Genomic DNA, 14,948 nt, shown 5'->3' with positions numbered 1-14,948 from the left:
CGCGTACACCAACACATCCCCTACAGGGAGAATCATATCAGGCTGTCTTGTCAACGCGTACACCAACACATCCCCTACAGGGAGAATCATATCAGGCTGTCTTGACAACGCGTACACCAACACATCCCCTACAGGGAGAATCATATCAGGCTGTCTTGTCAACGTGTACACCAACACATCCCCTACAGGGAGAATCATATCAGGCTGTCTTGTCAACGCGTACACCAACACATCCCTTACAGGGAGAATCATATCAGGCTGTCTTGTCAACGTGTACACCAACACATCCCCTACAGGGAGAATCATATCAGGCTGTCTTGTCAACGTGTACACCAACACATCCCCTACAGGGAGAATCATATCAGGCTGTCTTGTCAACGCCTACACCAACACATCCCCTACAGGGAGAATCATATCAGGCTGTCTTGTCAACGTGTACACCAACACATCCCCTACAGGGAGAATCACATCAGGCTGTCTTGTCAACGCGTACACCAACACATCCCCTACAGGGAGAATCATATCAGGCTGTCTTGTCAACGTGTACACCAACACATCCCCTACAGGGAGAATCATATCAGGCTGTCTTGTCAACGTGTACACCAACACATCCCCTACAGGGAGAATCATATCAGGCTGTCTTGTCAACGCGTACACCAACACATCTCCTACAGGGAGAATCATATCAGGCTGTCTTGTCAACGTGTACACCAACACATCCCCTACAGGGAGAATCATATCAGGCTGTCTTGTCAACGCGTACACCAACACATCCCCTACAGGGAGAATCATATCAGGCTGTCTTGTCAACGCGTACACCAACACATCCCCTACAGGGAGAATCATATCAGGCTGTCTTGTCAACGTGTACACCAACACATCCCCTACAGGGAGAATCATATCAGGCTGTCTTGTCAACGCGTACACCAACACATCCCCTACAGGGAGAATCATATCAGGCTGTCTTGTCAACGTGTACACCAACACATCCCCTACAGGGAGAATCATATCAGGCTGTCTTGTCAACGCGTACACCAACACATACCATCTCCAGTCTAGTCTACCATCTCCAGTCTAGTCTACCATCTCCAGTCTAGTCTACCATCTCCAGTCTAGTCTACCATCTCCAGTCTAGTCTACCATCTACAGTCTAGTCTACCATCTACAGTCTAGTCTACCATCTCTAGTCTAGTCTACCATCTCCAGTCTAGTCTACCATCTACAGTCTAGTCTACCATCTCCAGTCTAGTCTACCATCTCCAGTCTAGTCTACCATCTCTAGTCTAGTCTACCATCTCCAGTCTAGTCTACCATCTACAGTCTAGTCTACCATCTACAGTCTAGTCTACCATCTCCAGTCTAGTCTACCATCTCCAGTCTAGTCTACCATCTCCAGTCTAGTCTACCATCTCCAGTCTAGTCTACCATCTCCAGTCCTATATTGTTCTGCTCAGCCTGGTCCCAAATCTGTTTGTAAACTCCTATGGTAAACAGGCTACACTCTGCTCTCTCTGTCCCAGATCTGTGGTCTAATAGTGGAGTAAGGAATGTGTGTGTGTGTGCGTGCGTGCGTGTGTGTATGTGTGTGTGAGCGTATCTAATGGTAGAGACAGACCTGGGGTTAGTAGGTTCCCTGAATAAATTAGGAGAGGTGTCTGAGGAGGAAGACAGAGACTGAGAGTCTGACAAAAGGAGAGGAAGGAGCCCCTAAAGACACACACACACACACACACACACACACACACACACACACACACACACACACACACACACACACACACACACACACACACACACACACACACACACACACACACACACACACACACATACACACACACACACACACACACACACACACACACACACACACACACACACACACACACACACACACACACACACACACACACACACAGAGGCCCTAAAGTCATTATAGTGTACATCCTGTCTGGGGGGCTGTAGTCTCATGTCGTTCAAATTGTTATAAACTAAATCTGGCCCAGCTGTACGTGGCTTTGAAACGCAGCTAAATTGAAAACATGTTGGAGGGAGACTGTCTGGTCAGAGCGGGGGAGATGGAGGGGAGATGGAGGGGAGATGGGGGAGATGGAGGGGAGATGGAGGGGAGATGGAGGGAGATGGAGAGGAGATGGAGGGAAGATGGAGGGGAGATGGAGGGGAGATGGTGGGGAGATGGAGGAGAGATGGGGGGAGATGGAGGGGAGTTGGGGGGAGATGGGGGAGATGGAGAGGAGATGGAGGGGAGATGGAGGGGAGATGGAGGGGAGATGGAGAGGAGATGGAGGGGAGATGGAGGGGAGATGGAGGGGAGATGGAGAGGAGATGGAGGGGAGATGGAGGGGAGATGGAGGGGAGATGGAGGGGGGAGATGGGGAGGGGGTGAGATGGAGGGGAGATGGACGGGAGATGGGGGAGATGGAGGGGAGATGGGGGGAGATGGGGGGAGATGGAGGGGAGATGGAGGGAGATGGAGAGGAGATGGAGGGGAGATGGAGGGAGATGGAGGGGAGATGGAGGGAGATGGAGGGGAGATGGAGGGGAGATGGGGGAGATGGAGAGGAGATGGAGGGGAGATGGAGAGGAGATGGAGGGAGACGGAGGGAGATGGTATTTCACCCAGTAGATATGGGAGTTTATCAAAATCCGGTTTGTTTTCAAATTCTTTGTGGATCTTTGTAATCTGAGGAAAATATGTCTATCTAATATGGTCCTTGGGCAGGAGGTTAGGAAGTGCAGCTCAGTTTCCACCTCATGTGGGCAGTGTGGGCAGTGTGCACATAGTCTGTACCCTCACAGTACCCCCCCACTCTGTACCCTCACAGTACCCCCCCCCCACTCTGTACCCTCACAGTACCCCCCACTCTGTACCCTCACAGTACCCCCACCCCCACTCTGTACCCTCACAGTACCCCCCACTCTGTACCCTCACAGTACCCCCCACTCTGTACCCTCACAGTACCCCCCACTCTGTACCCTCACAGTACCCCCCACTCTGTACCCTCACAGTACCCTCCCACTCTGTACCCTCACAGTACCCCCCACTCTGTACCCTCACAGTACCACCCCCACTCTGTACCCTCACAGTACCACCCCCACTCTGTACCCTCACAGTACCCCCCCCACTCTGTACCCTCACAGTACCCCCACTCTGTACCCTCACAGTACCCCCCACTCTGTACCCTCACAGTACCCCCCACTCTGTACCCTCACAGTACCCCCCACTCTGTACCCTCACAGTACCCTCCCACTCTGTACCCTCACAGTACCCCCCACTCTGTACCCTCACAGTACCCCCCACTCTGTACCCTCACAGTACCCCCCACTCTGTACCCTCACAGTACCCCCCACTCTGTACCCTCACAGTACCCCCACTCTGTACCCTCACAGTACCACCCCCCACTCTGTACCCTCACAGTACCACCCCCACTCTGTACCCTCACAGTACCCCCCCCCCACTCTGTACCCTCACAGTACCCCCCACTCTGTACCCTCACAGTACCCCCCCCACTCTGTACCCTCACAGTACCCTCCCACTCTGTACCCTCACAGTACCCCCCACTCTGTACCCTCACAGTACCCCCACCCCCCACTCTGTACCCTCACAGTACCCCCCACTCTGTACCCTCACAGTACCCCCCACTCTGTACCCTCACAGTACCCCCCCCCCCACTCTGTACCCTCACAGCACCCCCCACTCTGTACCCTAACAGTACCCCCCACTCTGTACCCTCACAGTACCCCCCACTCTGTACCCTCACAGTACCCCCACCCCCACTCTGTACCCTCACAGTACCCCCCCACTCTGTACCCTCACAGTACCCCCCCCCCACTCTGTACCCTCACAGCACCCCCCCCCCACTCTGTACCCTCACAGTACCACCCCCACTCTGTACCCTCACAGTACCCCCCACTCTGTACCCTCACAGTACCACCTCCCACTCTGTACCCTCACAGTACCCCCCACTCTGTACCCTCACAGTACCCCCCCCCCCCCTCTGTACACTCACAGTACCCCCCCCCCCCCCCCCCACTCTGTACCCACAGTAAGAGGGTACATGGTAGAGCCACAGTAAGAGGGTACATGGTAGAGCCACGGTAAGAGGGTACATGGTAGAGCATCTGTATATGCAGTGTAACGGCGTGGGACGGATTCAGACACGGACAAAGTGACACACGGACATCTCTGTCACCAAAAAAAACCTCTCTCCATCTCCATCTCTGTCACCAGCGTCATCAGGCTCAGTGACCTTAGCTCAGTGTTTATTTGTATGAGGTTGAAGAGAGCCAATGAGGACCAGAGGCCAGCCAGCATGGCCAAAGGCCCTCCATCCTACACACTATCATCATAAAGAATATTAGCCTGAGGGATGGAGTGATGGAAGGATGGAGACAGAGAAAGATGGATGGAGCCGAGGATGATATGAGCAGAAAGGGGACAGTAGCTGAAAAGTCCTGTTGGCCAATCAGGGCTTGGGTCAGAAGTCCTGCTGGGAGCTGATTGGTTGGCTTGGCGGAGCTTCAAAGACCAGGAAGTGACCTGGGGTTTGTTCAGAGTGTCTACGTGTCTCCGCTGTCTTAATACATCGCATTTTACATTTACATTTGAGTCATTTAGCATTGAGTCATCTGTACCCTCACAGTACCCCCCCCACACTGTACCAACACAGTACGCCCCCCCTCCCACAGCATCCACTCGGGTGAGGAGGGGATGCTGTGGGAGGAGTGTTCCTCAGGCCCCCTGGGTAACATTATGGTAGTGAAGAACACAACACTGTCCTCAGGCCCCCTGGGTAACATTATGGTAGTGAAGAACACAACACTGTCCTCAGGCCCCCTGGGTAACATTATGGTAGTGAAGAACACACAACACTGTCCTCAGGCCCCCTGGGTAACATTATGGTAGTGAAGAACACAACACTGTCCTCAGGCCCCCTGGGTAACATTATGGTAGTGAAGAACACAACACTGTCCTCTGGCCCCCTGGGTAACATTATGGTAGTGAAGAACACACAACACTGTCCTCAGGCCCCCTGGGTAACATTATGGTAGTGAAGAACACAACACTGTCCTCAGGCCCCCTGGGTAACATTATGGTAGTAAAGAACACAACACTGTCCTCAGGCCCCCTGGGTAACATTATGGTAGTGAAGAACACAACACTGTCCTCAGGCCCCCTGGGTAACATTATGGTAGTGAAGAACACAACACTGTCCTCAGGCCCCCTGGGTAACATTATGGTAGTGAAGAACACAAATTGTCCTCAGGCCCCCTGGGTAACATTATGGTAGTGAAGAACACAACACTGTCCTCAGGCCCCCTGGGTAACATTATGGTAGTGAAAAACACACAACACTGTCCTCAGGCCCCCTGGGTAACATTATGGTAGTGAAAAACACACAACACTGTCCTCAGGCCCCCTGGGTAACATTATGGTAGTGAAGAACACAACACTGTCCTCAGGCCCCCTGGGTAACATTATGGTAGTGAAGAACACAACACTGTCCTCAGGCCCCCTGGGTAACATTATGGTAGTGAAGAACACAGCACTGTCCTCAGGCCCCCTGGGTAACATTATGGTAGTGAAGAACACAACACTGTCCTCAGGCCCCCTGGGTAACATTATGGTAGTGAAGAACACAACACTGTCCTCAGGCCCCCTGGGTAACATTATGGTAGTGAAGAACACACAACACTGTCCTCAGGCCCCCTGGGTAACATTATGGTAGTGAAGAACACAACACTGTCCTCAGGCCCCCTGGGTAACATTATGGTAGTGAAGAACATAGTCAACATAACCTGTTTGGTTGCAACAATATCCACCGGACATAGAGTTTGTATGTTAGAGTAATTCGCTGGCTGTAGATAAGCTCAGTGGAAACAGGCTGTACAGGGACATTGAAGGAACATGGTCTCTCTCACACAGCAAGGCCTAGCCATCTCATCATAGAAGCTATGCAGCGTGCATGTTGACAAGCATCAGAGAATTAAACCCATTCTGAAAGGACCACAGTAGCACAGAGTAGTGTGAGTGTGATTAAATATTCATCTACCTAAGTGGATTTTCCTCCCTCAGCTGCAAAGCAGGAATAAAGTACAGATCCCTCTCCTAGAGGGAGGGAGGCAGAGAGAGAGGGAGAGATAGAGAGAGGAAGAGAGGTAGAGAGAGGGAGAGAGAGGGAGAGAGAGGGAGGGAGGTAGAGAGGAAGAGAGGTAGAGAGAGGGAGAGAGAGGGAGGGAGGCAGAGAGAGAGGGAGAGATAGAGAGAGGAAGAGAGGTAGAGAGAGGTAGAGAGAGGGAGAGAGAGGGAGGGAGGTAGAGAGGAAGAGAGGTAGAGAGAGGGAGAGAGAGGGAGGGAGGTAGAGAGGAAGAGAGGTAGAGAGAGGGAGAGAGAGGGAGGGATGTAGAGAGAGAGGGAGAGAGAGAGAGGAAGAGAGGTAGAGAGAGCTAAATGACTTAAATGTAATGTAAATGAGAGGGAGAGAGAGGGAGGGACGGAGAGACAATGTATCAGGATGAGAGCAGCCTTTCAGATGTCCATACTCTCCCTCTCTCTCTCTCTCTCTCTTCCCTCCATCTCTCCCTCTCTCTCTCTCTCCCTCTTCCCTCCATCTCTCTCTCTCTCTCTCCCTCTTCCCTCCATCTCTCTCTCTCTCTCTCTCTCCCTCTTCCCTCCATCTCTCCCTCTCTCTCTCCCTCTCTCTCTCTCTCTCTTTCCCTCCATCTCTCTCTCTCTCTCTCCCTCTTCCCTCCATCTCTCTCTCTCTCTCTCCCTCTTCCCTCCATCTCTCTCTCTCTCTCCCTCTTCCCTCCATCTCTCCCTCTCTCTCAATTCAATTCAATTCAATTCAAGGGGCTTTATTGGCATGGGAAACATATGTTAACATTGCCAAAGCAAGTAAGGTATATAATATATAAAGTGAAATAAACAATAAAAATTAACAGTAGACATCACACATACAGAAGTTTCAAAACAATAAAGACATTACAAATGTCATATTATATATATATACAGTGTTTTTACAATGTGCAAATGGTAAAGGACACAAGATAAAATAAATAAGCATAGATATGTGTTGTATTTACAATGGTGCGTGTTCTTCACTGGTTGCCCTTTTCTCGTGGCAACAGGTCACAAATCTTGCTGCTCTGATGGCACACTGTGGAATTTCACCCAGTAGATATGGGAGTTTTTCAAAATTGGATTTGTTTTCGAATTCTTTGTGGATCTGTGTAATCTGAGGGAAATATGTCTCTCTAATATGGTCATACATTGGGCAGGAGGTTAGGAAGTGCAGCTCAGTGTCCACCTCATTTTGTGGGCAGTGAGCACATAGCCTGTCTTCCCTTGAGAGCCATGTCTGCCTACGGCGGCCTTTCTCAATAGCAAGGCTATGCTCGCTGAGTCTGTACATAGTCAAAGCTTTCCTTAATTTTGGGTCAGTCACAGTGGTCAGGTATTCTGCCGCTGTGTACTCTCTGTGTAGGGCCAAATAGCATTCTAGTTTGCTCTGTTTTTTTGTTAATTCTTTCCAATGTGTCAAGTAATTATCTTTTTGTTTTCTCATGATTTGGTTGGGTCTAATTGTGCTGCTGTCATGGGGCTCTGTAGGGTGTGTTTGTGAACAGAGCCCCAGGACCAGCTTGCTTAGGGGACTCTTCTCCAGGTTCATCTCTCTGTAGGTGATGGCTTTGTTGTGGAAGGTTTGGGAATCGCTTCCTTTTAGGTGGTTATAGAATTTAACTGCTCTTTTCTGGATTTTGATAATTAGTGGGTATCGGCCTAATTCTGCTCTGCATGCATTATTTGGTGTTCTACGTTGTACACTGAGGATATTTTTGCAGAATTCTGCGTGCAGAGTCTCAATTTGGTGTTTGTCCCATTTTGTGAAGTCTTGGTTGGTGAGCGGACCCCAGACCTCACAACCATAAAGGGCAATGGGCTCTATGACTGATTCAAGTATTTTTAGCCAAATCCTAATTGGTATGTTGAAATTTATGTTCCTTTTGATGGCATAGAATGCCCTTCTTGCCTTGTCTCTCAGATCGTTCACAGCTTTGTGGAAGTTACCTGTGGAGCTGATGTTTAGGCCAAGGTATGTATAGTTTTTTGTGTGCTCTAGGGCAACAGTGTCTAGATGGAATTTGTATTTGTGGTCCTGGTGACTGGACCTTTTTTGGAACACCATTATTTTGGTCTTACTGAGATTTACTGTCAGGGCCCAGGTCTGACAGAATCTGTGCATAAGATCTAGGTGCTGCTGTAGGCCCTCCTTGGTTGGTGACAGAAGCACTCTCTCTCTCTTCCCTCCATCTCTCTCTCTCTCTCTCCCTCTTCCCTCCATCTCTCTCTCTCTCTCTCCCTCTTCCCTCCATCTCTCCCTCTCTCTCTCCCTCTTCCCTCCATCTCTCCATCTTCCCTCCATCTCTCCCTCTCTCTCTCTCTCTTCCCTCCATCTCTCCCTCTCTCTCTCCATCTTCCCTCCATCTCTCCCTCTCTCTCCCTCTCTCTCTCCCTCTCTCTCTCTCTCTTCCCTCCATCTCTCCCTCTCTCTCTCCATCTTCCCTCCATCTCTCCCTCTCTCTCCATCTTCCCTCCATCTCTCCTTCTCTCTCTCCATCTTCCCTCCATCTCTCCCTACTCTGACAGACATTAGTAGTTCTACATTAACCATTCTCCTGGTTAGTAGTTCTACATTAACCATTCTCCTGGTTATTAGTTCTACATTAACCATTCTCCTGGTTAGTAGTTCTACATTAACCATTCTCCTGGTTAGTAGTTCTACATTAACCATTCTCCTGGTTAGTAGTTCTACATTAACCATTCTCCTGGTTATTAGTTCTACATTAACCATTCTCCTGGTTAGTAGTTCTACATTAACCATTCTCCTGGTTAGTAGTTCTACATTAACCATTCTCCTGGTTATTAGTTCTACATTAACCATTCTCCTGGTTAGTAGTTCTACATTAACCATTCTCCTGGTTAGTAGTTCTACATTAACCATTATCCTGGCTAGTAGTTCTACATTAACCTTTATCCTGGCTAGTAGATCTACATTAACCATTATCCTGGTTAGTAGTTCTACATTAACCATTCTCCTGGCTAGTAGTTCTACATTAACCATTATCCTGGTTAGTAGTTCTACATTAACCATTATCCTGGCTAGTAGTTCTACATTAACCATTATCCTGGTTAGTAGTTCTACATTAACCATTCTCCTGGCTAGTAGTTCTACATTAACCATTCTCCTGGTTAGTAGTTCTACATTAACCATTCTCCTGGTTAGTAGTTCTACATTAACCATTCTCCTGGTTATTAGTTCTACATTAACCATTCTCCTGGTTAGTAGTTCTACATTAACCATTCTCCTGGTTAGTAGTTCTACATTAACCATTCTCCTGGTTATTAATTCTACATTAACCATTCTCCTGGTTAGTAGTTCTACATTAACCATTCTCCTGGTTAGTAGTTCTACATTAACCATTATCCTGGCTAGTAGTTCTACATTAACCTTTATCCTGGCTAGTAGATCTACATTAACCATTATCCTGGTTAGTAGTTCTACATTAACCATTCTCCTGGCTAGTAGTTCTACATTAACCATTATCCTGGTTAGTAGTTCTACATTAACCATTATCCTGGCTAGTAGTTCTACATTAACCATTATCCTGGTTAGTAGTTCTACATTAACCATTCTCCTGGCTAGTAGTTCTACATTAACCATTATCCTGGCTAGTAGTTCTACATTAACCATTATCCTGGTTAGTAGTTCTACATTAACCATTCTCCTGGCTAGTAGTTCTACATTAACCATTCTCCTGTTTAGTAGTTCTGGTCCAATAAAACATGACCTGTCTGAATCACCATGGGCATTAATATCCCACGGTCCAATAAAACATGACCTGTCTGAATCACCATGGTTATTAATATCCCACGGTCCAATAAAACATGACCTGTCTGAATCACCATGGTTATTAATATCCCACGGTCCAATAAAACATGACCTGTCTGAATCACCATGGGCATTAATATCCCACGGTCCAATAAAACATGACCTGTCTGAATCACCATGGTTATTAATATCCCACGGTCCAATAAAACATGACCTGTCTGAATCACCATGGGCATTAATATCCCACGGTCCAATAAAACATGACCTGTCTGAATCACCATGGTTATTAATATCCCACGGTCCAATAAAACATGACCTGTCTGAATCACCATGGTTATTAATATCCCACGGTCCAATAAAACATGACCTGTCTGAATCACCATGGGCATTAATATCCCACGGTCCAATAAAACATGACCTGTCTGAATCACCATGGGTATTAATATCCCACGGTCCAATAAAACATGACCTGTCTGAATCACCATGGGTATTAATATCCCACGGTCCAATAAAACATGACCTGTCTGAATCACCATGGGTATTAATATCCCACGGTCCAATAAAACATGATCTGTCGGAATCACCATGGGTATTAATATCCCACGGTCCAATAAAACATGACCTGTCTGAATCACCATGGGCATTAACCTGTTGGAACTCTAGGGGCGCAATTTCATTTTTGGATGAAAAACGTTCCCGTTTTAAACAAGATATTTTGTCACAAAAAGATGCTCGACTATGCATATAATTGCTACTGTTCGAAAGAAAACACTCTGACGTGTCCAGAAATACAAAGATCTTCTCTGTGCGTGCCCTTTAACGTGAGCTTCAGGCAAAACCAAGATGAGATGGCATCCAGGAAATGACAAGGATTTTTGAGGCTCTGTTTGTCATGATCTCCTTATATGGCTGTGAACGCAAGAGGAATGAGTCTGCCCTTTCTGTCGTTTCCCCAAGGTGTCTGCAGCATTGTGACGTATTTGTAGGCAGATCATTGGAAGATTGACCATAAGAGACCACATTTACCACGTGTCCGCCCGGTGTCCTGCGCCGAAATTGGTGCGCAAAAGTCACCTGCCAGTATTTTTCCAAACAATACAGAGAGTAAAGCAAGCTTCCACGAACTGCATGTCAATGAAGAGATATGTGAAAAAACACCTTGAGGACTGATTCCAAACAACGTTTGCCATGTTTCAGTCGATATTATGTAGTTAATCCGGAAAAAGTTTTACGTTGTAGGTGACTGCATTTTCGGTTTGTTTCAGTAGCCAGGCGCAATGTAGAAAACGGAACGATTTCTCCTACACACAGACGCTTTCAGGAAACACTGCGCATTTGGTATGTGGCTGGGAGTCTCCTCATTGAAAACATCAGAAGCTCTTCAAAGGTAAATGATTTTATTTATTTGGTTATCTGGTTTTTGTGAAAATGTTGCGTGCTACATGTTATTCAAAATGCATTGCTAGCTTTGCATACTCTTACACAAATTAGTCAATTTCTATGGTTCAAAAGCATATTTTGAAAATCTGAGATGACAGTGTTGTTAAGAAAAGGCTAAGCTTGAGAGCAGATGCATTATTTTCATTTTATTTGCGATTTTCAGAAATCGTTAACGTTACATTATGCTAATGAGCTTCAGGCTATAACTGTATACAGGGTTTTTTCATAGCCAAACGTGAACAAAACGGAGCGATTTGTCCTACACAAATAATATTTTTTTGAAAAACTGCACATTTGCTATGTAACTGAGAGTCTCCTCATTGAAAACATCCGAAGCTCTTCAAAGTTAATGATTTTATTTATTTGGTTATCTGGCTTTTGTGCAAATGTTGCGTGCTACATGCTACACAAAATGCTATGCTAGCTTTGCATACTCTTACACAAATTAGTCCATTTCTATGGTTCAAAAGCATATTTTGAAAATCTGAGATGACAGTGTTGTTAAGAAAAGGCTAAGCTTGAGAGCAAATGCATTATTTAAATTTTATTTGCGATTTTCAGAAATCGTTAACGTTGCGTTATGCTAATGAGCCTGAGGCTTTAGTCACGATCCCGGATCCGGGATGGGGAGTTTCAAGAGGTATCCCATGGTCCAATAAAACATGACCTGTCTGTCTCCACCACACAGCATCCATCAAAACAAGGCATTCAATGTCACTGCACCGAATAGCCAGCAGTTACCATCTCAACCACACACAGTAACACACAGGAGGACCAGGTCACCACACAGCCAGCAGGAGGACCAGGTCACCACATAGCCAGCAGTTACCATCTCAACCACACACAGTAACACACAGGAGGACCAGGTCACTGCACAGCCAGCAGGAGGACCAGGTCACCACATAGCCAGCAGGAGGACCAGGTCACCACACAGCCAGCAGGAGGACCAGGTCACCGCACAGCCAGCAGGAGGACCAGGTCACCACATAGACAGCAGGAGGACCAGGTCACCACACAGCCAGCAGGAGGACCAGGTCACCACACAGCCAGCAGGAGGACCAGGTCACCACATAGCCAGCAGGAGGACCAGGTCACCACACAGCCAGCAGGAGGACCAGGTCACCACACAGCCAGCAGGAGGACCAGGTCACCACACAGCCAGCAGGAGGACCAGGTCACCGCACAGCCAGCAGGAGGACCAGGTCACCACATAGACAGCAGGAGGACCAGGTCACCACACAGCCAGCAGGAGGACCAGGTCACCACACAGCCAGCAGGAGGACCAGGTCACCACATAGCCAGCAGGAGGACCAGGTCACCACACAGCCAGCAGGAGGACCAGGTCACCACACAGCCAGCAGGAGGACCAGGTCACCACACAGCCAGCAGTTACCATCTCAACCACACACAGTAACACACAGGAGGACCAGGTCACTGCACAGCCAGCAGGAGGACCAGGTCACCACATAGCCAGCAGGAGGACCAGGTCACCACACAGCCAGCAGGAGGACCAGGTCACCACACAGCCAGCAGGAGGACCAGGTCACCGCACAGCCAGCAGGAGGACCAGGTCACCGCACAGCCAGCAGGAGGACCAGGTCACCACACAGCCAGCAGTTACCATCTCAACCACACACAGTAACACACAGGAGGACCAGGTCACTGCACAGCCAGCAGGAGGACCAGGTCACCACATAGCCAGCAGAAGAACCAGGTCACCACATAAACAGCAGGAGGACCAGGTCACCACATAGCCAGCAGGAGGACCAGGTCACCACACAGCCAGCAGGAGGACCAGGTCACCACATAGCCAGCAGGAGGACCAGGTCACCACACAGCCAGCAGGAGGACCAGGTCACCACACAACCAGCAGTTAGTCTCAACCACACACAGTAACACACAGGAGGACCAGGTCACCACATATTATAAAATGTAATTAGGCACCCTATGAGACTCCCAATCACAGCCAGATGTGATGCAGCCTGGATTCGAACCATTGACTACAGTGACGCATGATGATCAAACACCAAGTACATGATCAGACACCATGTACATGATCAGACACCATGTACATGATCAGACACCATGTACATGATCAGACACCATGTACATGATCAAACACCATGTACATGATCAAACACCATGTACATGATCAGACACTGTGTACATGATCAGACACTGTGTACATGATCAAACACCATGTACATGATCAAACACCATGTACATGATCAAACACCATGTACATGATCAGACACTGTGTACATGATCAAACACCGTGTACATGATCAGACACTGTGTACATGATCAAACACCGTGTACATGATCAGACACTGTGTACATGATCAGACACCAACACATACAGTATGTACCATACAGAAGTCCCAAGGCAACGTATGAGCTGCCCTCCACATGCCCTGTTCTCACCAAACCACAAAATGGAGGATGGGGATACAGGTAACCACGACAACTCAACCCCCCCCCCCCCCCCCAAACACACACACACACACACACAGCCACCTGGTACCTACAGTCAAACAGAGCGTAATAACCATAGCAACATGACATAAGAGCCTGTGTCAGGTCAGGTGTGACTTACCAGGTTTGAGTTGGTGGCGTTGGAGTCGTCCTCTGGGAAGGGGATGTAGACAGCTAAGGCCACGCAGTTCGCAAATATAGTCATCAAAATGATAATTTCAAACGGTCTGGAAGAGCTGGAGTTAAGGAAGGAAGCTGGAGATCAGATGACAGAGAAAGCATGCATCCCAAATGGCACCCTATTCCCTATATAGTGCCCTACTATTCCCTATATAGTGCCCTACTATTCCCTATATAGTGCCCTACTATTCCCTATATAGTACCATACTATTCCCTATATAGTGCCCTACTATTCCCTATATAGTACCATACTATTCCCTATATAGTGCCCTACTATTCCCTATATAGTGCCATACTATTCTCTATATAGTACCATACTATTCCCTATATAGTGCCCTACTATTCCCTATATAGTGCCATACTATTCCCTATATAGTACCATACTATTCCCTATATAGTGCCATACTATTCCCTATATAGTGCCCTACTATTCCCTATATAGTGCCCTACTATTCCCAATATAGTGCCCTACTATTCCCTATATAGTGCAATACTATTCCCTATATAGTGCAATACTATTCCCTATATAGTACCATACTATTCCCTATATAGTGCCCTACTATTCCCTATACAGTGCAATACTATTCCCTATATAGTGCAATACTATTCCCTATATAGTACCATACTATTCCCTATATAGTGCCCTACTATTCCCTATATAGTGCCATACTATTCCCTATATAGTACCATACTATTCCCTATATAGTACCCTACTATTCCCTATATAGTGCCATACTATTCCCTATATAGTGCCATACTATTCCCTATATAGTGCCATACTATTCCCTATATAGTGCCATAATATTCCCTATATAGTGCCATACTATTCCCTATATGGTGCCATACTATTCCCTATATAGTACCATACTATTCCCTATATAGTACCCTACTATTCCCTATATAGTGCCATACTATTCCTTATATAGTGCCATACTATTC

General features: G+C 47.5%; 1 protein-coding gene across 1 annotated transcript in view; it reads right to left on the bottom strand.

Moving 5' to 3' along the window:
* Positions 1 to 14,050, bottom strand: part of LOC135516577 (voltage-dependent L-type calcium channel subunit alpha-1C-like) — a 291,870-nt gene extending 277,820 nt beyond the window's left edge. Inside the window, exon 1 of the mRNA XM_064940927.1 lies at positions 13,951 to 14,050. Coding sequence (XP_064796999.1) covers positions 13,951 to 14,034 — 84 coding nt within the window. The 5' untranslated portion in view covers positions 14,035 to 14,050. The remainder of the gene's footprint in view (positions 1 to 13,950) is intronic.
* Between the last annotated feature and the right edge of the window lie 898 nt (positions 14,051 to 14,948).

Source organism: Oncorhynchus masou, chromosome 27, assembly GCF_036934945.1.
Source record: "Oncorhynchus masou masou isolate Uvic2021 chromosome 27, UVic_Omas_1.1, whole genome shotgun sequence".
NCBI classification, from domain to species: Eukaryota; Metazoa; Chordata; class Actinopteri; order Salmoniformes; family Salmonidae; genus Oncorhynchus; species Oncorhynchus masou.
This window is presented reverse-complemented; position numbering and strand designations above follow the sequence as displayed.